Source organism: Muntiacus reevesi, chromosome 18, assembly GCF_963930625.1.
Source record: "Muntiacus reevesi chromosome 18, mMunRee1.1, whole genome shotgun sequence".
Classification (NCBI taxonomy): Eukaryota; Metazoa; Chordata; class Mammalia; order Artiodactyla; family Cervidae; genus Muntiacus; species Muntiacus reevesi.
This window is the reverse complement of record NC_089266.1, coordinates 35,383,051-35,406,657: the sequence shown is the minus strand read 5'-3', so window position 1 is coordinate 35,406,657 and position 23,607 is coordinate 35,383,051. Positions and strand designations below refer to the sequence as shown.

Sequence of the window (23,607 nt, the reverse complement as noted above, 5' to 3'; positions counted from 1 at the left end):
CCCCACCCTCCCCCTCTTCGGTTTACCTTGCATTTGTCCTTGTCCAGGCCACAATCATCACTCACCTTCAATACTCTTATTAGCCTTCTACTTGATCTTCTTGCCTGATCTCTTTAAGGTCAATTCTCTATGCTCTATGCTCTGGTTTTTCTAAAACTCACTCAAATCTGATGTCACTCTCCTGTTAAGATCCTTTGCTGACTCCCCACTGTCTTTTGAGTCTAAAGTATGGCAATCATGACCCTTCAAGATTCTGCCTGCTTCTCCAACCCTCTTTTTCAGTACTCCACCATTCAACCTCACACACTCTAGCCATATGGAAATCCTCTCCATGCAGTTTCCAGAACTCAACAGACCCACCTCCAGCCTTTGGTCCTGCCATTTTTTCTCTCTGGAATATTCTGACCATGCCCATTCTCACTGTCTTTTGCTTTGCCCTTCATGTTTAAATTAATTCCTCCATGAAGCCTTCCTTGACCCCCTGAGACTGAGTTTGGTTCTTCTGTTTTAGCCACCAGGCTTCAACCCATGGTAACTTTTAATACCTTGAATGGTAAAATGTTGAATCTCCATAAAGGTAAGAGTTATGTCTGCCTTGTTCAACACAGGGCCTGGCACCCACTAGAAGTTTAGTAACGTGTATGTGAATGAAGCCTCTGTATCTGGGCAGGCACTGGGTAGTAAGTAACTCAAAGACAAGACCATGGGATAGTAGGAAAAAACACAGAATTTAAAGTTAGTGCTTTGTGCAAGTTATTCATCCCTCTGAGGCTCAATTCTATCACAGCAAAATAGGGATAATAACAGGGAGGTTAGAATAAAAGAAAATTAAGTGTGTGAAGCACTTGGTATGTATGAAGCTCTCAATAAATTTACAAATGCCTAAGAGTAAGACATTAGTAAATTGAGCCTCAGAGAGATTAATGACTTTCACAAAGCACTAACTTTAAATTCTGTGTTTTTTCCCTGCTTCCCCATGGTCTTGTTCTGGTGGCTCAGACAGTAAAGAATCTGCCTGCAATGCAGGAGACCTGGGTACAGCCCCTGGGTTGGGAAGATCCCCTGCAGAAGGGAATGGCAACCCACTCCAGTATTTTTGCCTAGAGAATCTCTTGGACAGAAGAGCCTGGGAGGCAATAGTCTGTGGGATCACGAAGAGTCAGATATGACCAAACAACTAACACTTTCACTTTACTCTTAGGCAGTGTTTAATAAAGAGATACTTAATCATTGAATGACCAAATGAAGATCATGGTGTGTGGGCAGTGGGGAAGGGAGGGTAGGCTACATGGCCAGCCAAACTTCAAGAGGCAATGGAATCTGGGCCTGGGGAGGACAAGATTGTCTGAAAAAGACTGGAGAAACAAGATTGGCCCCATGCCGATGATTTTTTTTCTTAATATTTATTTATTTATTTGGTTGCCTCAGGTCTTTGTTGTGTCATCTTTCTTAGTTGCTTCACAGCATGGGAATCTTAGTTCCCCACCAGGAATCCAATCTATGTTCCCTGCATTGCAAGGCAGATTGTTAACCACTGGACCACAAGGGAAGTCCCCATGCTAATAATTATTGAAGCTGGAGTATTGATGCATGGGTCCCTAAAGGATCACCATCCCCTATTCTCTACTTTTATGTACATGTGAAACTGTCCATAATAATTTAAAAAGAGGTAATGTGGTGGAGGAAGCCCTGAATCGGGCATCAAGAAAAGTTAAAATAGAAATTTCCCCGGTGACCCATGGCTGAGACTCCATGCTCCCAATGCAGGGGGCCAGGGTTCAATCCTTGGTCAGGGAACTAGATCCCTCTCGCATGTGGCAAGAAAGAGTTGCAGTGCCACAGCAAAGATCCCATGTGCCACAACTAAGACCCAGTGCAGCCAAATAAATATTGGGATGGAAAAAAAGTTAAAAGTATTAAAAATCAGACAAATTTCAAATCCCTGGGGGGGTGGATATTTTGCACAGACACAACCACCCTCAGATCCTCCCACCCATCTTGGGAAGCTGGATTTCTTCTCTTCATCCTGGGTCTAGAGCCAACTCTTCTGACTGCAAGCTCACTGCTCTTTTCCCTGCCCTGTGGGGGTCTCCATTCAAGAAACTCCATGACCAATGAGGGCAGAGCAGATGTTATGAAGCAGAAGCCCACCTACCCCAGCCCAGTCCCAGGGCAGCTGCCGCCTCCACCCCACAGTTAATGAGATAATGGTCCCCTAGGGAAAGAGGCACTTAGTGCTGACAATGAGGCTAATTAGCAGAATGCCAATTAGTACCTGGGGACCGCTATACAAGGGAGGGGGAATTGCTTGTGCGGAAATGGCTTTTTCAGAGGGCTGCACTCAAAGGAGAGGATGGGAGCAAAGTCATAGCATCCCCTCTCTCCACGTCATCATCCACAAGGACCTCTCCTCCAGGAAGGCCTCCTAAAGTACTCACTGTTTTTCCCTCTGTTTATTCCTGCTCAATTCTGAGATTGAGGGGTGAGGCCAGAGGAATGAAAGGCAAGAGCCAGGACTGTGCTAAACTTTTTTCCAATTGCAAAATATTTCAGATATACAAAAATATATGGAAAAATTATGCATAAAATTTATATCCCACAACCCAACTTGAGAAATAAAAAAGTCAGGGCTTCCCTGGTGGTCCAGTGGCTAAGATTCCATGATACCAAGGCAGTGGGCCTGGGTTGGATCCCTGGTCAGGGAAACTAGATCCCACATGCCACAAGTAAGAATTTGCATCCTGCAACTAAAGATCCCATATGCTGCAACAAAGACCGAAGATCCTTCAGGCTGCAATTAAGACCAGCAGCCAAATAAACAGATATTAAAATAATAATAGTAAAAGTCACCAGTTCAAAGAGCTCTCACTGTATACCCATTATCTTAGCCTTTTCTCTTTATCTGCCATGGGAGGCAACCCTCCTCAATCCAGTGTGTTCTACACTGTCTTGTAGCTATGTATGGATGTGACAGTTGGCCCATAAAGAAGGTCCAGTGCCAAAGAAGTGATGGCTTTTGAGCTGTGGTGTTGGAGAAGACTCTTGAGAGTCCCTTGGGCTGCAAAGAGATCAAACCAGTCAATTCTAAAGTCCTTCATTTGAAGAACTAATGCTGAAACTGAAGCTCCAATACTTTGGCCACCTGATGCAAAGAGCTGACTCATTAGAAAAGACCCCAATGCTGGAAAAGTTTGAAGGCAGGAGAAGGGGATGACAGAGGACGAGATGGTTGGATGGCGTCACCAGCTCAATGGACGTGAGTTTGAGCAAGCTTCAGGAGATGATGAAGGACAGGGAAGCCTGGCGTGCTGCAGTTCATGGGGTCACAAAGAGTGGAACGCGACTGAACAACACACTCTCTCGTACACAACATCGTGTACTTTCTCTCTTCCCTCTGCAGGAGTGCAAACCAATAGAACTCTATGCAATGACAAAAATGGTCTCCATCCAGTATGCTAGCCACTAGCTGTGAGTGGCTCCCGGTCACTTGGTGGCTGATACAAGGAACTAAATCTTTACCTAGTTCTAATTGTTATAAATTTAAGTGTAAATAGTCATATGTGGCTGGTGGCTACTGTACTGGACAGTGAAGCTGTGTCCTATGAGGGTGGGGACTTTGTGGTACTCACTGCTGTGGGTCTAGATGATGTCTGACAAAGAGCAGGTGCTCAATAAATATTTAAGTCAACGACTGAATCTTTACAGCAAGACAGTTATCTAAGTATTATTCCCATTTCCCCAGCTTCCCTTATGGCTCAGCTGGTAAAGAATCCGCCTGCAATGTGGGAGACCTGGGTTCGATCCCTGGGTTGGAAGATCCCCTGGAGAAGGGAATGGCTACCCACTCCAGTATTCTGGCCTAGAGAATTCCATGATCTGTATAGTCCATGGGGTCGCAGAATCGGACACTACTGAGCGAGTTTCACTTTCACTTTCATTCCCATTTCCCAGTTGGGACCACCGAGGCCCAGAGAAGTGATGTGACTTGACAAGGCCTCTGAGGTAAAAAGTGACAAGCCCGAGACTTGGGCCCAGTTCTTCCTGACCTCAAGCCTATACCCTTACCCTATACCCTTATACCCCTATACCCTTACTGACTCCCAGGGGCTTCCCTAAGCCTCCCCTGGGCAGTCACTTGAGGAACAAGGTGTGGCCCCTCTGGGCCCTTCTCTGGGCGCTTCCCTCACCTGCAGCCGCACCCTGGGCTCCATTTTCCTCCAGGAGTCCCGGTTTGGGTCCACGCTTCCTCCCACCCAGGCAGCCCTATGTGAACACCTGGTCTTCCCAGCACCGAGTGATGGGGCTCCAAAAGCCACAGACAAGTGGAGCAGAGCGGAGATGAAGCCAAAGAAAGAAAGGAGTGGGGTGGGGAGGGGGGTGAAGGGCTTGTGTGGGCCTGGGGGGCCGCTGAGACACACTCAGTTCAGCCAAGGAAGAGACAAGGACATTTTCCAGGCTTTTATTTATGAAATGCTTATTGAACGGATACAAAGTTAGTGTCTTTGTCAGCAGCTGGTGGAGGGGGTTCGTGTGCATCCCCCCTCCCACCCGTCCCCACCATGGGCGCTGAAGCCAGCAGTGACTCCATCCTTCCCTCCGCCTTGGCAGTAATGAGCTGGGAGAGTAGGAGGCTGGCCCCAGGCATCCTGGCAGGAATCTTGCTTCTCCTTTGTAGTAGTGGTTTGAACTGGGCAGCAAGGAGGAGGAAGCTCTCTGGGACCCTCTTCCATCTCCCCAACCCAGGGTTGGGAGTGTCCTCTTTGATTGTTTCCCAGAAAAGGTCCTTTGTGACTTCTCTAGTCCCCTCCAGGGATGCCTGCCTCCCCCAGGTCTCAAAGGCATTGCCCCGGTCCTGAGGGTTAGGGGGCAGAGAACCAGAGGTGGTGTAGCCCAGAGGCTGGTGACCTCTTCCAGGCCAGAGGAGCTGCAGTTATGTCCACACTTCTAGGGGCATCACACCCTCCTTGCTACCCAGGGAGGGCAGCAAATACTCATCTTCCAGGAACTTGAGGGGGAAGTGCACAAGGTGGCCCTGGACCTGCGTGAGTTCAGACCGGGCCAAGGGAGGGCTGACTGTGGCCAGGGGCTCTATGACCACGTACTCCCGAAGTGCCCGCAGGGAGCGTGTGGCATTGGATGGCAGGCATCGGAAGATCTGTGGGTGGGGGATGCATGGGAGCCAATAAGGCTTGAGGAGACTCTGCCAAGAGTCCAAGCCCAACCAGGCTACATGCCCCCACTCCCCACACCATATCCCCCTACACTGACCCTGAACCCCATGATGTCCCCAGACCCTCATCTCCTTATGAGAATGGCTGTGTGAAGTGGCTCCTCTCCATCCTGCCCTGGACAAAATAATCCCTGAACTTTCCTGGGCCAGCACTCTCCCAACCCCCACACACCTGCTCATAGATATTGGCGTTGCTCTCAGCTGTGCCTTGCCACAACTGGAAGAAGGCATCACAGACAGGGTCTCGGAGATCCAGATCCGGCCAAGCAGCAGCCCCTAGAATCACGCTGTGGGAGAAAGGCATCCCAGTGGGGTTAGATTAAGATCCTTCAAGGGCCTGAGTACCAGAAAAGTTATGGTGGGCCTATCCAGGTAAGTGAAAATAGATGCATGATTAAACAGTAAAATTAGGGCTTCCCTGGTGGCTCAGGCAGTAAAAATTCTGCCTGCAATGTGGGAGACCCAGGTTCAACCCCTGGGTTGGGAAGATCCCCTGAAGAAGGGAATAGCTACCCACTCCAGTATTCTTGCCTGGAGAATTCCATGGACAAAGGAGCCTGGTGGGCTTACAGTCCATGGAACTGCAAAAAGCTGGACAGAAGGCAGCAACTAACACTTTTGCTAAACAATCAAATCGGTGTAAACAAGTCCAACAGAGCTTTAATTTGTCTCTACTTTGGTGATGACTTTAATGCTTTAAAAAAATACCAAATTATTTTTGAAATACTTGTTTCCCTCTCTCTTTTTTTTTTGGCATCCCTGGGGGCAGGTACCCTAAACTGGATTAGTCTGTCTCTAAGTACTGAAGCAACTAAGCACGCAAGCAAGTACTAGTAAGGGGCTTCCCAGGTGGCGCTAGTGGTAAAGAACCGCCTGTCAATGCAGGAGACTTAGGAGAAGCAGGTTTGATCCCTGGTTCAGGAAGCTGTCCTGGAGGAAGGCACGGCAACCCACTCCAGTATTCTTGCCTAGAGAATCCCATAGACGGAGGAGCCTGCTGGGCTACAGTCCATAGGGTTGCAAAGAGTCAGACACGACTGAGTGATTTAGCACAGCACAAGAACTAGTAATCCAGTACTACCTCTAGACAATCCTCACACCTGTTTAAAGGGCAAACCCTCCCCCTTTCCAACTCCTCCCACCTTGTAGCATCCCTCCTGGCTCTACCTGAAACAGTGCTTCCGCAGACTCAAGGCAAACCTGCCTGCCTGATACTCCACACCATTCATGAGGGATGGCTCCATTTCCGTGTCCTCGATCAGCACGGCCAGCTCACTGTCCCGCTTCCCCAGCAAGCTCCGGTCATTGATGTTTGCTGAGCCTGGGTGGATACAGGACACACTGTGTCTTCCTGAGCCCAGGGAACCCCACCCCACCCCATCACCTCTACCCAAGCACCGGCCTATGGGCAACACGCCTTCTTTGGCCTCCATCCCCAACTGGACGTCAGCTGCGATCTCCATTACCCAGTCCCATCCCATTGCCCCTGGCTGGATCCTGCTCCACCTCTCCCCACTCTCCTCTCATTGCTGGGGACCAGCACTGACCAATGATGACTGTCCGGTCATCCGCGATAAGCATCTTGCTGTGGATATAGATGAGCTCCGAGACTGGGTGCCCGCCTAGTTCTCCATGTGTGCGCAACCCACAGATGGAAATGTAGTTCCGCCACTCTGTCCCCACTGTGAGCAAGGGACGGGAGAGACAGGGTGGGGAGTGAGGTGAGAGGTGCCCTCCATTGCAGTCGGAGTCCTAGTCCATCTACCGCCTCACTTCAGAAGCCCTATGTAGCCTGGTCTATACACTTCTTTCTGCACTAATAGGCCACCACGGACTCCGGCAATAACCACAGAAGCATGCGGGCACGACAGCCTCCATCCCTCCATCCCTGGGGCTCCAGTCCCTCAATCTCCCCCTCCCCGGGGGTCCAGGGCTTGAACCCCCTGCCCCCAGAACTCACTGGCTGCTTTGAGACGATGTAAAATTGAATATTCCCCACGACACAGCGTCCTGAGCGAAAAGAATGGGTGAGGGAGGTGGAGACTGGATGGTGGGGTGGGGGTGTGGGGCAGGGCGGGCTCGGGGTATGTCAGAAAAGAGGTGGACCTCAGTCCAGCAAGAAGGGATCAGGCTGGGGCCATAGAGGGGCAGAGTCTGGCAGGGGTTGGGGTGGGCGGGGCGGGACGGTGGTCACCTGTAAGTGAAGTGCAGAATGGCCTGGATGGAGTTACCACCACCCGTGGAGATGTCACCCTCGAACCCAGGGAGCAGGGGCAAGAGTACATAGACTCGGAAGCACTGCCCCTGTCTGGGGAGGGGCGGAGTCAGAGGTGTGACCCGTCTCCCAAGCCCCACCCCTCCCCTCACCCCTCTAGTCGGTCTTAAACCACACCCGCAACCCCCAGATTCCAGGCTGGTCCGCCTTACTTGTGGGCCTTCAGGATTCTGTCCACAATCTCATCGCCCACCTTGTTCAGCACCGTCCGCCCATCAGAGCAGCTAATGAAGAACTGATTCTGGAGCAGGGACCAATGACAGACGTCAGCAATCCGGCCCCCGTCAGCAGTTCCTGCCCTCAGCTCCCTGTTGCCAATCCCCATCCCCAGGCTCCCGGCCCTGGGTCCAGGCTTCACCAAGTTCTCCAGGTCCAGCTAGGCCAGCCCTCAATGACTGAGCCCACTGACAGGATATCCTGTTTCTCTGCTCCACCCTCACCCCGACAGACCTCAATGTAGAGAAAGTGCCGGCTCTCTCTGATGGTGTGCAGGTAGGCATTGAGAATGGAGTTCTCCAGGGTGCCCGCTGACCAGCGGTCCACTGACCGCAAGACCTGCGGGAACGACGACGGATAGGAAGTGGCTCCTGAGTCCAGGAGAGGAGGCGTTCAGGGCGGGGGCGGGAGCGGGAGGGCGCTCTCGGTCAGGGAGAGTGCTGAAGGGAGGTTGCGCTGAAGGCAGCGGGGAGGGGGCGGGCTGGATTCCGAGCCTCACCTGCACAGTGGCGCACTGCCCTCCGGAAAGCGTGAAAGGGAGCTGGTTTGCGGTGCTCGTGGACTTGGGCAGCAGGTAGGGGTACATGGGTATCTTGTACTTGGCCTTGGTAGTCTAAGGCGGAGGGGTGGCAGAGTCAGGGAGATGGCTCGCTGCCCCCGGCTCCCGCCCACCCTCCAGCCTCGGAGGGATCAAGCACCTTGGTGAAATTCCAGCGCTGGATGAAGTGCCGGGCCAGGTCCCGGGCGGGTGGGCCGTGGACTGCCACCCCAATGTCCCGCCATGGCATCCGGGGCATAGTCTCCCTGTCAATGAAATCTGCAGGGAGGATGTCCCAGGCGAGTCAGGGAAGAGGTCAGGGACGGTCCCTTGGGAACACTTGGGTCGGGGCGGGGGGAGGGGGGGGAGGAGGTGCTGACCAGAGAGGAGGTGGCATTACCCTTGACCCAGTTCATCCCATCCTCAGACCCAGACCCACCCTCTGCCCCGGCTCCCAGCTCTCAGGGACTTTGAAGAAGGGGGACCCCCTACCATCAAAAGGCCGATCCAGCTGCACCCAGTCCTTCGTGATAAGATTGCTGTAGTCCTTGCCCAGCCAGAAGAGTTGGTTGTGAGTGAGGTCAGGGGTAGCTGGAAGGTCTGAGCATGAGGTGGAAGGCTGTAGGGGGAACATACCCAAGCCAGGGGCAAGGAGAGGTCATGGGTCACACAGAGCCAGGCCAAAGAGAAGAAAGGAGCACTGGAAGATGGAGAGACAGAGAGACACACAGAGGAAGAATGAAACAGAGAGAGTTTGATTCCCGGGCTCTCCCCTTCAGATGCATTTGAAATCCCTAGAGGAATGGGTAGTGGTCATGGGGAGGCAACTGAGTCAGTATATTCAAAGCAGGTTGTTGGGGGTCCCAGAAAGGCCTAGGAACCTTGAATTCAGGCTATGACTGGAGAGGAAGGCTGCAGCTGGGAAGGGGTGTGGATTTACATTAGCTGAGTTGAGGGGCGCTCAGGAAGGCCTTGGGGGATTACCTGGGGGAGAGCTGACTCAGAGGAGTCCCCCAGGTCAGTCAGTCTGTAGTGTAGGTCATCCCAGCGGCCATAGGCGAGGTCCAGCCCCCCCAGGAAGGCCACTACTTGGTCCACCACCAGGAGCTTCTCATGATGGGCCCACAATGTCACCTGGTCTGGGTGGCGCATCACCTGGAGCAGGTATGGGGGAGTTCATGAGGGTGGGCGTAGGTGGGAGAAGCCAGAGGCAAGGTTTGGAGGAGGCGGGGAACAGAAAGATGGAAGGATGAGACGTTCAAGGACAGGGAGGGTTGAGAGGATGGGGAACTATAGTGAGGAGGGCTGGAGGAGAGGGGTCTCTGGGGCCTGAGTCACCTTTATGTTGGGATGCAGCAGCATCAGTGCCCTCTTGCTGTAGCCACTGTTGATGGCCAAGGCCAACTCCACTTCCTTGAACAGCAGTACAGACACACGGACACCCTCCTCCTGGTGGTCAGTGAGGGAATCAGGTCCTAATGAACCTTTTCCACCCTCAGGATTCCTGTATGTTCCTCCTCTCCACCCAGAGATCCTCAGTGCTATGCCACTGACACCCTGGTTTGACACTTACAGCAAACTTAGATTGAATATCATCTATCTGCTCACTCACTCATCCATCCACACATCTACCCACATACCTAGCATTATCGAGCCATCCATCTTCCCAAGAATTTACTCATCCCCTTATCTACCATCTATCATTCATCTATTTACTCACTCTCCTGGGATCTACCTTCCCAACCTCATATCCTTCTATCTATCTCCCCTTCCATCATCTATTCATCCCCTCACCCACCCACTCTCCATCATCCACGTATCTTTCCTCCCATCCATCAACATCGATGGATGCTCCCAACATAGCAGACACTGCACCTTGTACTGCAACTAGTAGTATTCATCAACCCAATGAGAGAGAAAGATATGTCCATCCCCTGGTAACACAATAGAGTGTATAAGGTATTGGGAGGAAAGTCTACACCAAGGAGAGGAGGGGTAAGAACAGGGAGGTTGGTCCTCTTCTCTAAGGGAGTTCTCCCTAGGGAAGTGAAGAGGCGATGTTTGGGAGACTGAACCAGGATGGGTACATTTCCTCCTCTTCAAGTTTCAGACTCCTTACCTCCTCCCCCCACCCCCTGCTATGCTATAGTCTCTTCTGATCAGTCTCCACCCACAAGCCACCCCTTGACCATACCTCCCCTCCAGCCAGACCACTCTCCTCACCGCCTTCTTCTTGAGCATAATGTCCAGTCTCCAGTCATCTGAATGGGCTGGACGCTTCAGGTAAATCTCAGGACTCAACCTGGGATTCAGGGCAGCAGGTGAGGGTAAGCTAAGCTTCCAACAACAGCCTCTCCTCCCCTTCCACTCCTTTTCTGACCCAAAAGCTCATCTGTTGCAGGTACTAACCTACCATTTCTTGCTCAGGTTCTTCCCCCACTTACCACCAGTCTGTGATGAAAATCTCTTCTTGAGCTCGCAGGATGGCATCTGCCACAGCAGCAAAGTAACCTGCCCCATTCACAAACCTGGGGGGAGGCCAAGCCAAGGAGATCAGGGAAGTCAGAAGCCAGAAAGCTCTGGAGGGTGAAGACCGAAGGACAGTCATGGGTCAGAAGTGACAGCAAGGTCAAAGACCAAGAGTGATCACAGAGGTCAGATAGTAGCAGATATTTCAAAGTGGAATAAATTTGCCAGTATGAACTAAATAAAATTAAAAGTTACAAAAGACACAATAAAGAAAATGACTAAAGACCGGGAGGATTAATACATCACATATAAAGAGTTCTAAGAAATCAGTAATAAAAAGACATATAAGCCAATTGAACAAAGAATAAGAACTGATAGCTCACAGGGAGAAAATGGCCAGTCATAGTTGAAAAGATGTTCAATTTCATCGCTAAACAAGGAAATTGATATTAAAATAAAATAACACTTTTTAAATCCACTCTGGTAAAAATTAAAATCACAGGTAACAGTATCAACATATGGGGGAGTGAGTATTCTCATAGACTATGAGAATATAAATTGATTTTATAGCCTTTTTAGAGGACAACTTGGCAGTATCTAACAGAATATTAAATGTACATACTCCCTAATACCATTAAATTCTCTTAGTAATTCTTTATCTAGGAAGACATCCTATTAAATGCTTAGGCAAATATTGTGTTTATTGCAGTATTGTTTATAAGACTGAAAGTGGGAAATAATGTAAATGCCTAATCTCTAACACATGTATTAAGTGGGAAAAAAAATAAAGGAGAGGGCACATGGTCTTATTTACATTAAAACAAAAAGTAACATATATGAACAAGTGCATGAACATATGCAAGAAAAGATCTGGGAAGATAAATATCAAACTATCACCAAGATTAGTTTTGGGAAGAGATATGCAGGAAAAGATCTGGGAAGATAAATATCAAACTATCACCAGGATTACTTTTGGGGAGAGAAATGGGATTTGTGGGAGGGGGAGTAGGGAAGAACTAAGGTATGGAGGGTAGGTAAAGGCTTGTGCAAGTTCTGCATTGTTAGACTTTTATTTACTTTTTAAATATTTGTTTATTTATTTGGCTGCAGAGGGTCTTAGTTGTGACATGTAGGCTCTTTGTTACAGAATGTGGGGTCTAGTTCCCTCGGCAGGGATTGAACCCAGGCCTACTGCATTGAGAACAGTGAATCTTAGCCATTGGACCACCAGGGAAGCCCCTGATAGACTTTTAATAACTGTTCTGTTTGATGGTGAAGAGCAGGGTCTTGACCCAGACTGCCTGCCTTTGAATCTATTGTTTACAAGGTGTGTGACCTTGGCAAGTTATTTAACTTCTCCTTGACTCAGTTTTCTCATCTGGAAAATGGGGATAACAACTGTACCTGTGTCATGGAGTAAGTTCATAAACTTAAAGCACCTTCCCTGGTGGCTCAGCAAGAAGAATCTGCTTGCCAGTGCAAGAGACGTAGGTTTAATCCCGGGTTGGGACGATCCCCTGGAGAAGAAAATGGCAACCCACTCCAGTATTCTTCCCTAGGAAATCCCATGGAGAGAGGAGCCTGATGGGCTAAAGTCCATGGCATCGCAAAAGAGTTGACATGACTTAGCGACTAAACAACAACTGCTACTGCTAAGTCACTTCAGTCGTGTCGGACTCTGTGCGACCCCATCCCTGGGATTCTCTAGGCTAGAACACTGGAGTGGGTTGCCATTTCCTTCTCTAATGCATAAAAGTGAAAAGTGAAAGTGTAGTCACTCAGTCATGCCCGACTCTTAGCGACCCCATGGACTGCAGCCTACCAGGCTCCTCCATCCATGGGATTTTCCAGGCAAGAGTACTGGAGTGGGGTGCCATTGCCTTCTCCAAAACAACAACAACTACAAAGCATAAAACACTCAGAACGGTCCCTGGCTCATACTAACTGGTATAATTAGTTCTTTTGTTAAAAAATAAACTTCAAAAGGGTACAAATGAACTTATCTACAAAACAGAAGTAGTTACAGATATAGCAAACAAACTATGGTTTCTAGGGGGTAATGGGGGAGGTAGGGATAAATTGGAAAATCAGGACTGAAATATATATACTACTATGAAGCGACTTAGCAGTAGTATATATAAAATAATTAATAAGGACCTACTATAGAGCATAGAGAACTCTACTCAATACTCTGTAATGACCTATATGGGAAAAGAATCTAAAAAAGAGTGGTATATGTATACCTGGTATACATGTATAACTGGTTCTCTTTGTTGTACATCCAAAACCAACACATTTAAATCAACTCCAAAAAAAATTCAAAAAACCCACAAAATTCTCAACACTAATACCAAGGTGGGGGGAATTGTTTCCATGACTCCTCTCTGCTTATGATAAAAGTTAACCTCCTTAGCTAGCAGGAGAGGCGCTGATCAGGTCCTCAGACATTTTTTTTTTTTTTTTTTTGGCAGCGCTGCACATGGCAGGCAAGATCTTATTTCCCTGACCAGGGATCGAACCCACACCCCTTACATTGGAAGCACTGAGTCTTAATCACTAGTCCTCTAGGGGAAGTCCCCTTCTCCACTGTTTTCTGGCTGCTGCTCCTCAAATTGGCCAGACTATTTCTAGCTTCTCTGCAGAAACCACCCTTCATTTTATCTTGCTAACCTGAACCTCAGAGTTACCGCCTTCTGCAAGCCAGTCCAGACATCCTGCACTAGAGCAGATGCCCCTCCTCTATGCTTGGTACTCTGTGTCTATTGCCAGCATGGCAAATTCCCACTGTTTCATGATTGAATCACCTACTGTGTCTTATCCCTGCCATGGACCTGGCACATAATGGGTGCTTAGAAAATGTTTATTAAATAGACTGAATGAATCAGAGAGATTTGAGATCCCTGAGAATACAGAGGGTCAGTGGAGTGAAAGGGGGTTAGAAAGGTCACAGGAGGTCAGTCAGAGAGGTCAGAGTCAGAGATCACCTAATTTGGGGTTCAGAAAGATCAGAGGGGAATCAGAGGAATCAGAATGATCAAAGGTCAGGGGGTGGGGGTGATGAGAGAAGTCAAAGGGGTAGGTTAGTGAGGTCAGACGGGATCAGAGGAGAGAAGATCAAGGACTCAGGGAACGCCAAGGAGGGTGAAAGACCACTGACAATTTCAGAAAGGACATCAGTGTCTCACCACCGGGCCAGGGTCCCAGGCCGGGGAGGAGCATAGCTGTCATGCCGGTGCAGCTGAATGAAGTCTCTGCCTGGGCCCTGGGCCAGCTCGGTGATCTCCTGGGCCCACCACCGTGCCTGCCGGTAGCTGCTGCACTTGAGAATCAAGGACCTGGGCAAGAACAAAGGATGGACCACCATCCTTGCCCTCCATACCTCTGGCTTGGCCCAGAAACCCTCCTCCTTTAGCTGTCCGCTCTTCCCCACCTCCTTCCTCAGTCCATACTTGATTTCACAGGGACAGGGCATACATCTGTCTTATTCACAGTTGGGTTCTTGGCACTTAGTATTGTGCCAGCCACTCAAGTTTGTTGTCTGTTTTTGGTTTTTTTGGTGGGGGGAGGGTGAGCTATGCCGCATGGCATGTAGGATCTCAGTTCCCTGACCAGGGATCACACCTGTGCCCCTTGCAGTGGAAGCATGTGACCAGGGATCACACCTGTGCCCCTTGCACTGGATCAGCAGGAAAGTCCCTCAAGCTTATTGAATGAATAAATGAATGGGCAGAGTGCCCTTTCTTTGCACCAAAAGCCCTTCCAAGACGGGCCTGGGACCTGGGACCCTTTGCTGCAATGCTTGCACCTGGACCCAACTCTTCTGGAGCAACAAAGCACAAAGAAACTATATGGGACTAAAAACTATGTGCAAAACAAAAACTGTGTGCATGCAGTTAGGGCAAATTTTGGACAAAAGATACAAAGAGACCAAAAACCCAACTGCCCCTTCTGCAAAGCCCAGAGCAAAAGCAGGGTATAGTGCATGCCCCCTGTATGCAACACCACCTAAGAAAGGGGCAAAACACCTAACCCACCCCTCCAGCCTGACCTCTGGACACATCCCTACCCTCATCCCACATAAGGAAGCAGCTCGTTCCTCCCTCTCCCCGAGGGAGGGAGCAAGCAAGGGAACCTATTGTTTGTTTCCGCACCCCCTCAACCCCAGAGAAAGCTCTGGGCCAGCCTCTAGGAGCAGCCCCAAGCATCTGGCTAGAGCATTCCCTGGCTCCAAATCATGGCCATCTCCGGAGGGGTGGGGTGGGAACACCTTCCTCTCTTCCCTGGTCTCTTCCACGCATCTCCCCTTAGGGCCCCAGGCTGGCTCTTCACTCACCAGGTGCCTGTCCACACCAGGGAGGCCTTACCTGTGAGAGGTGTCGACCCGGACCCCATACCGTGCCTCTGTACTCCTTTTTCCCACCTGCACCTCGAAGCCAGGGTCGAAGAGCTGAACAAAGGAGATGGCGCCGGTCTCGAGGCACATGTATAGCAGGAAGGAGTCCTTCACCACCAGCCACCTGAAGTGGAAGGGCTCCAGCCGTGCCTTCATGCCCCCCCACCCTGGGGTCTCCTTCCTCACCCCCACCCACCGTCCAGCCACTCTGCTCAGCCCTCACCGCTTGGACCAGCGATAACAAACTTGGTCTCGGCCGCAGCAGGTGAGGCCAGGAAGGCGGTGGCCACCTGAGCGCTTCCGGATCACCCCCTCCCTGTGGGGAAAACCAGGAAGAGGTGCTGGAGAGGGATCCAGGGTTCAAACCTGTGGGGATAAAATCAGACCTCCAGCCCACCCTGTCCTGCTTTCCCTATTCTCGGGGAGGGAGAGATTCAGACGTTGGCAGACGGTGGGTGAAGAGCGGCAGACACTCACAATCCTTTGCATCCGAGGTCTGGGATAAAGGACAGCTGACTGACTTCCAGGAACTCCGTCTGCCGAGGAAGAAAAAGGCTCAGAGGAGAGACTCGTTGTCAGTCCTCAAATCCTACCAACCCTGGTCCTCTGCCCCCAGTCCATTTCAAGAGACCCGGTGTCAGCCCCTGGCCTTACCATGGCATGGTAGTTGCGGTAGAAAGACATAGTCAGGAGGCGGTTGAGATAATTCTCCAGGTATTTCTGAAGTGAAGGGAAGGGAGACAGAGAGACGGATGGGACCAGAGCCATTTGTACCCAAACACCTTCCCAGAGGACCTGGTGTCTGGTCCCACCTGCTTGCTAGAGGTACGTCTGGAGGAGCCCTCAGGACCTGCTCGGGGTAGAGAGGGTATCTCTCTGCTGTCTCCCTCTGAGGCTGGAGATGAAGCAACAGCAAAACTGTGGAAGGGATGAGTGAGGGTCAATAGGAGCTGGAGGCTGGGTGCCTGGGATCCTGAAGCACTGGAGGCGGGGACTTGGAAGAGGCGAGAAGACCTAGAGGGTAGCAGCAGGAATGCCCCCTACCCTGAGGATGGAGACAGAAAAAGGTGGGAGGCTGCCAAGGGCACTTTGGGCATCCAGCCCAGCTGAGATACTGACCCAGAAGCACAGACAGGCAGAGCTGAATAGGGAAGGTTTCCTGGTAACTGGGGTCAGAGGAGGGGGCCCAGTGGCCAGAGTTGGGGGAGCAAAGTAGCTGGGGTAGGGTCAGTTGTGGCCTGGGGATGAGACAGGCAGAAAGCAGCGATGCGGGCTGGGGCAGCGACACCCCTGGCTGCCTCGAGGTGAGGGGCAGCTGCCCTACGCAGGAGGCAGCCTTGTTCCCCTCACCGAGCCAGAGGGAGCAGACTCATCAAGACTTTGTGTCTCAGGAGGTCCCGATGCAACTCCTGGAAATGACGGAACTTCTTCTTGGTTGTCCAGGTGAAGTCACCGTGAGTCAAGCGGACAGAATACAGAGTGCAGGTGCCCACCTGGAGGAGTGAGGAACTGAATGGATGTTCCCTGCTTGGAAGGCAGCCCCTCACTCTGGCCAGCCCTCCCCCACCCCCGTTTCCTTGGGGCCAGCCCAGCCACCTTGGATCCACTGGTGTATCTTTCAGTGCCCACCACCTGAGCTATGACGGGGACCCCAGCAGCAAACACCAAGGGGTGCGTTTTCAGAGGCTGGAGGTGGTAGATGGCCAGAAAGGGGTGCATCCGGTCGGCTGGTGGGAAAGAAAGTGGAAGAAGGAGGACTCCAGGAGGTCTCAGCCCTCCTCCTCCTCTCCCGGAGGTCGTCCTCCCTGTGTACCTGGGTCCTCTCCCTCCTTCAGGGTGTCCACCTCATCGGGCTCCATCTGTAACTGGCTGGAGTCCAGGTCATCCCCAGAGGGGAAAAGGCTCTGGGGGGTTGCCACCATCCTGGGAATATGGGGAGGCCTCAGAACGGTGATCTGCTCTGCAGAACTCTACGCCCCATCCCACCCCCACGGCCCTCGGTCTCCCCAGGTACCCCGCTTTCCCCCATCTGGCTCCCGCTGACTCTTAATCTCTCTTTGATTAGAATCCATCGGTCCGCAAAGCCCTGCCAACTCGCCTCTAATCTCCATCCCCTATCTCCGAGCCTTCATCCAGAAAGCCCGAGCCCCGCCTCCTGTCCCTTAATCAGGATGCCAAGGAACAACCGGCCAGGCCCGGATGGCTCCGAAGCGGGGCAGAGGAAGGGGCCCCGGGGGGGTTGCAAGGGGTCCCGAGCCGCCGGGTCTCCAGTCAGGCCAAGGCAGCTGGAAGAAGGGGTCCAGGCAGGAATGAGGAAGTTAAGCGCTCCCCGCCCGGGAAAGAAACCCCGAAATCTGAGCATGCGGCTGAGTCAGGAGGCCCCGCAGCCCGAGCGCATTCCTGTCCCCGCCAGATCTCCTGGGCCCGGGACCTCCGCGGCGCCCCCTCCCTGGCCCCCTCACCCGGACAGCCCGAGCGGGCGGCGGCGCGGCTTCGCGAGCGCAGGCAGCGGAGCAGAGCCGGAGCTGGAGTCCACACCCCAGAGGGCCAGGGCGGGGCGGGCGCTCAGGGCCTGCCCTCGGGGGCGGGACGGGCCCCCGGCCTCACCTCCGCGGGATTCTCGTCTGTCCTGTCCCGCCCCCGCCGCCCTCGGCCCGCCCCGGCGTCCTGCGCGCAGTCGGGACGCGGGGCCGCCTTCAGCTCTGCTGCACCGCGCCGCCCGCTTCTCGCAGCCATGCGGCGCCATCAACCTGGCTGTCCGTCTGTCCCGCGCCGTCGGTCCGCGCGAGCCCGGACTATGCCCAGTGGGCGCTCAGCGACCTTCCTCCACTCAGGCGCCAGCCCCCCGGGTCCTCTCCGGCCGCTGATCCCGCCTGGGTCACAGGCCTGACGCGCCTCCGCGGCGGGGACCTGACAGTGCTCATTTCCCGGGCGGGCTGCGAACCACATCGACCCGGCTTAGCCAGCGTTTGTAGAAGAAAGGAATGATGAAAGGCCGGAGGGGTGGGGACAACAAATTCATTAACGTGCTCAAGCTTGCATTCTTTCATTCATTCACTGTTTATTGCGTCCTTGCCCCTCGCCAGACTCCGAGCCTACAGTTAATGAACAAGACTAAGACGAACTGCTCTTCTAGAACTAGCAGTCTAGGGGCAAACAGGAAAAGTTTCAGATTCTAAAAGACAAAATATTTCATTTTTTTCAGAGCAGATTCCTTTATCTCTTCTAAATGGAAGAATGGGTTGATGGACATTTCTTGATGGCCATTTGGGTTGTTTCTAGCTTTTGTCTATTGTGAATAAAGCTCCTATAAGAGCATCACTACGAACAAAGCTAGTGGAGGTGATGGAATTCTAGTTGAGCTATTTCAAATCCTAAAAGATGGTGCTGTGAAAGTGCTGCACTCAATACGCCAGCAAATTTGGGAAGCTCAGCAGTGGCCACGGGACTGGAAAAGATCAGTTTTCGTTCCAGTCCCCAAAAAAAAAGTGCTCAAACTACCGCACAATTGCACTTATCTCACACGCTAGTAAAGTGATGCTTAAAATTCTCCAAGCCAGGCGTCAGCAATACGTGAACATGAACTTCCAGATGTTCAAGCTGGTTTTAGAAAAGGCAGAGGAACCAGAGATCAAATTGCCAGCATCTGCTGGATCATCGAAAAAGCAAGAGAGTTCCAGAAAAACATCTATTTCTGCTTTGTTGACTATACCAAAGCCTTTGACTGTGTGGATCACAATAAACTGTGGAAAATTCTGAAAGAGATGGGAATACCAGACCACCTGACCTGCCTCTTGAGAAACCTATATGCAGGTCAGGAAGCAACTGTTAAAACTGGACATGGAACAACAGACTGGTTCCAAATAGGAAAAGGAGTACATCAAGGCTGTATATTGTCACCTTGCTTATTTAACTTATATGCAGAGTACATCATGAGAAACGCTGGGCTGGAAGAAGCACAAGCTGGAATCAAGATTGCCAGGAGAAATATCAATAATCTCAGATATGCAGATGACACCACCCTTGTGGCAGAAAGTGAAGAAGAACTAAAGAGCCTTTTGATGAAAGTGAAAAAGGAGAGTGAAAAAATTGGCTTAAAGCTCAATATTCAGAAAACTAAGATCATGGCATCCAGTCCCATCACTTCATGGTAAATAGATGGGGAAGCAATGGAAACAGTGGCTGACTTTATTTTTCTGGGCTCCAAAATCACTGCAGATGGTGATCGCAGCCATGAAATTAAAAGACGCTTACTGCTTGGAAGGAAAGTTATGACCAACCTAGACAGCACATTGAAAAGCAGAGACATTACTTTGTCAACAAAGGTCCGTCTAGTCAAGGCTATGATTTTTCCAGTGGTCATGTATGGATGTGAGAGTTGGACTATAAAGAAAGTTGAGCACAGAAGAATTGATGTTTTTGAACTGTGGTGTTGGAGAAGACTCTTGAGAGTCCCTTGGAGCGCAAAGAGATCCAACCAGTCCATACTAAAGGAGATCAGTCCTGGGGGTTCATTGGAAAGACTGATGTTGAAGCTGAAACTCCAGTACTTTGGCCAACTGACGCAAAGAACTGACTCATTTGAAAAGACCCTGATCCTGGGAAAGACTGAGGGCAGGGGAGAAAGGGACGACAGAGGATGAGATGGTTGGATGACATCACTGACTCAATGGGCAGGAGTTTAAGTAATCTCCAGGAGTTGGTGATGGACAGGAAGGCCTGGCGTGCTGTGGTTCATGGGGTCGCAAAGAGTTGGACACAACTGAGCAACTGAACTGAATTGAAAGGTTCCTGGGTAAGTCTTTGTGTAGAAATACCTTTTTGTTTCGCTTCTGTAAATAGCTAGAAACTTGCCAAACTTATTTGATCTCTAATTGCACACATTTATATGGAGACATGATAAAGAAAGTGACAAAGGCTATTTTAAAATGATCATTAAAAAGCACTTTTTAAATAAGTGAAATATTTTTAAATGGGGGGTGGTATTTTAAAATGAGAGGAGGGATCTGCCAAACTGTTTTCCGAAATGGTGGTTCTGTTTTACATTTTCAAAATCTGTGTATGATAATTCCAGTTGATCTGTAGCACGGCCAAGATTTGATATTGTCAATCTTTTTAGCATTAGTCATGCTAGTAAATGTAAAATAATACATCATCGTAGTTTTATTTGCATTTCTCTAATGACTAATGATGCTGACCATACTTCAAGTGCTTATTGACCATTTTTATGTATCTTTTATTAAGTGTTTGATTCTTTCATTGACTGTTTAGAAAACCAAGTTATTTGACTTATTAAATTGTAAGAGTTCTTTATATATTAAATTGGTCAAAAAGTTTGGAATATTCAAGTTCTTCGGGGTTTTTCATAAGGTGTTATGGAAAAATGAAAATGAACTTTTTGACCAACCCAATATTTTGGATACAAATCCTTCATCAGATAAATATACTACAAATATTTTCACCCAGAAGATAGCTTCTCTTTTTAAAATAATGGTGCCTTTTGGGAATTCCCTGGCTGTCCAGTGGTTAGGACTTGGCTCTGACTGCAGGGCCTAGCCTCGAAGCATAGCTGAAACAAATAAATAAATGATGCCTTTTGAAAAGCAGAGATTTTTTATTTTGATTAATTTGTGGCCTATAGACTATTTTCTCAGCAATAAAAATGAATAAAGTGTAAAATGGTGCAACCACCTTGGAAAACAATTTCAAAATGTTAAGCGTAGAGTTACAGTGCTTGCGTTGTGCTTGTGCTAAGCCACTTCAGTCGTGTCCGGCTCTTTGCGACCCCATGGACTGCAGCCTGCCAGGCTCCTTTGTCTACGGGATTCTCCAAGCAAGAATACTGGAGTGGGTTGCCATTTCCTTCTCCTGGGGATCTTCCCAACCAAGGGACTGAACACATGTCTCTTAGGTTTCCTGCCTTGGTTCTTTACCACTAGTGTACGGGCGAGCAATTCCACTCCTAGATATATTCCAAAAAGAATTAAAACATTTCTTCACAGAAGCTTGCTCAGGAATGTCCATAGAAATGTTATTCAAGTCACCAAAAAGTAGACACAAACCAAATGTCCATTAAGTCATCGATGGATAAACAAAATATGGTAAAAAAAAAAAATATATATATATGGTATATCCCTACCATGAAATATTCTTCAGCCCTGAAAGTCATGATGTACTGATAGCCTGCTACAACATGGATGAACCTTGACATGTTATGCTAAGTGAAAGGAGCCAGACACAAGGGACCACATATTCTATGAGTCCATTTCTATGAAATGTCCAGAATAAGTAAATTCAAAAGACCATAGCTGGACCGGTAGCTGGGGAGAGGGACAGGGGGGTGACTGCTAATGGGCACAGAGTTTCTTTTGAGGGTGATGACAAGGTTACATTAGCTGTGACGGTTGCTCACCTCTGTGAATAAAAAAACAAACAAAACCATTGAGTTGTAGACTAAAGGGTGAATTTTATGGCATATGAATTATTCTCAATAAAGTTATTATAAGAAACACAAACTCTTAATACATACAACTGTTAATACACACAACTGTTAATACATACAACATGGGTGACTTTCAAAAACACTATGCTGAAAGAAGTCAGACACAATAGAGGAGTACTGTGTGATTCCACTAATATTGAGTTCTGGAACAGCAAAGCCGATCTATAGTGACAGAAATCAGATCTGCAGTTGCCTGTGGCAGGGAGTGGGGAAAAGAGGGACAGTAAAGGGCACAGAGGGAACTGGGGGAGGGAAATGTCCCCTATCTTGATTGGGGTGGGGATTACACGGGTGTACGCACTTGTCATTGGAAAAGACCCTGATGCTGGAAAAGATTGAGAGCAGGAGGAGAAGGGGGTGACAGAGGATGAGTCAGTTGGATTGCATCACCAACTCAATGGACATGAGTTTGAGCAAACTCTGGGAGATAGTGGAGGACAGGGAAGCCTGGCATGCTGCAGGTCATGGGTCACAGAGTCAGACCTGACTTAGCAACTGCGCAACAACGCACTTATCAAAACTCATGAAACCACGCACTAAGATATGTGCATTAAATTGTAAATTTTTACTTCAATAAAGTTAATTAAAAAAAAGATGTTCCATAAACCACAGCAGGATCCTCTATGACCCACCTCCCAGAATATTGGAAATAAAAGCAAAAATAAACAAATGGGACCTAACTAAAATTACAAGCTTCTGCGCAACAAAGGAAACTATAAGCAAGGTGAAAAGACAGCCTTCAAAATGGGAGAAAGTAATAGCAAATGAAGCAATGGACAAAGAACTAATCTCAAAAATATACAAGCAACTCCTGCAGCTCAATTCCAGAAAAATAAAAGACCCAATCAAAAAGTGGGCCAAAGAACTAAACGGACGTTTCTCCAAAGAAGACATACAGATGGCTAACAAACACATGAAAAGATGCTCAACATCACTCATTGTCAGAGAAATGCAAATCAAAACCACGATGAGGTACCATTACACGCCAGTCAGAATGGCTGCTATCCAAAAGTCTACAAGCTTTAAACGCTGGAGAGGGTGTGGAGAAAAGGGAACCCTATTACACTGTTGGTGGGAATGCAAACTAGTGCAGCCACTATGGAGAACAGTGTGGAGATTCCTTAAAAAACTGGAAATAGAACTCCCATATGACCCAGCAGTCCCGCTGCTGGGCATACACACTGAGGAAATCAGAATTGAAGGAGACACGTGCACCCCAGTGTTCATCGAAGCACTGTTTATAATAGCCAGGACATGGAAGCAACCTAGATGCCCATCAGCAGATGAATGGATAAGGAAGCTGTGGTACATATACACAATGGAATATTACTCAGTCATTAAAAAGAATACATTTGAATCAGTTCTAATGAAGTGGATGAAACTGGAGCCTATTATACAGAGTAAAGTAAGTCGGAAAGAAAAACACCAGTACAGTACACTAACACATATATATGGAATTTGGAAATATGGTAACAATAACCCTGTATGTGAGACAGCAAGAGAGACACAGATGTATTGAACAGTCTTTTATACTCTGTGGGAGAGGGCAAGGGTGGGATGATATGGGAGAATGGCATTGAAACATGTAAATTGTCATATGTGAAACAAATCGCCAGTCCAGGTTCGATGCATGATACAGGGTGCTCGGGGCTGGTGCACTGGGATGACCCAGAGGGATGGGATGGGGAGGGAGGTGGGAGGGGGGTTCAGGATGGGGACACATGTACACCCATGGCGGATTCAAGCCAATGCATGGCAAAACCAATACAATGTTGTAAAAGAAATTAATTAATTAAAATAAAAAATAAAAAACAGATGTTCCAATATAAAATAGAAAATCAAGTGTAGATTTCAGTCAGGCAATGGAGTCAGCAGTGCTTTCTGACCTTTCCCACATCATGACCTTCCCTACACCCTAAGGGAATGAAATGTAGCTCTCAGAGGGCATTTTATTTATTTATTTAAATATTTGGCTGCACCAGGT

General features: G+C 49.3%; 1 protein-coding gene across 2 annotated transcripts; it reads right to left on the bottom strand.

The window, feature by feature from the left end:
• Positions 1-4,457: 4,457 nt before the first annotated feature.
• Positions 4,458-17,737, bottom strand: PLD2 (phospholipase D2). Of its 2 annotated transcripts, XM_065909425.1 has the most exons (25): positions 17,584-17,737; positions 16,935-17,044; positions 16,718-16,848; positions 16,472-16,614; positions 15,934-16,039; positions 15,776-15,841; positions 15,599-15,657; positions 15,345-15,437; positions 15,093-15,245; positions 13,914-14,063; positions 10,704-10,787; positions 10,483-10,561; positions 9,598-9,708; positions 9,244-9,414; positions 8,752-8,878; positions 8,420-8,538; positions 8,221-8,334; positions 7,956-8,060; positions 7,658-7,746; positions 7,425-7,538; positions 7,191-7,240; positions 6,778-6,912; positions 6,398-6,551; positions 5,403-5,517; positions 4,458-5,155 (listed from the first exon to the last, which is right to left on the bottom strand). In XM_065909425.1, the coding sequence occupies exons 2-25, from the start codon at positions 17,041-17,043 to the stop codon at positions 4,931-4,933; spliced, it is 2,802 nt and encodes a 933-aa protein (XP_065765497.1). In that variant the 5' UTR covers position 17,044; positions 17,584-17,737; the 3' UTR covers positions 4,458-4,930. The 2 variants fall into 2 exon arrangements, with proteins under 2 accessions (XP_065765497.1, XP_065765499.1); XM_065909427.1 differs by lacking the exon at positions 7,425-7,538.
• Positions 17,738-23,607: the final 5,870 nt, after the last annotated feature.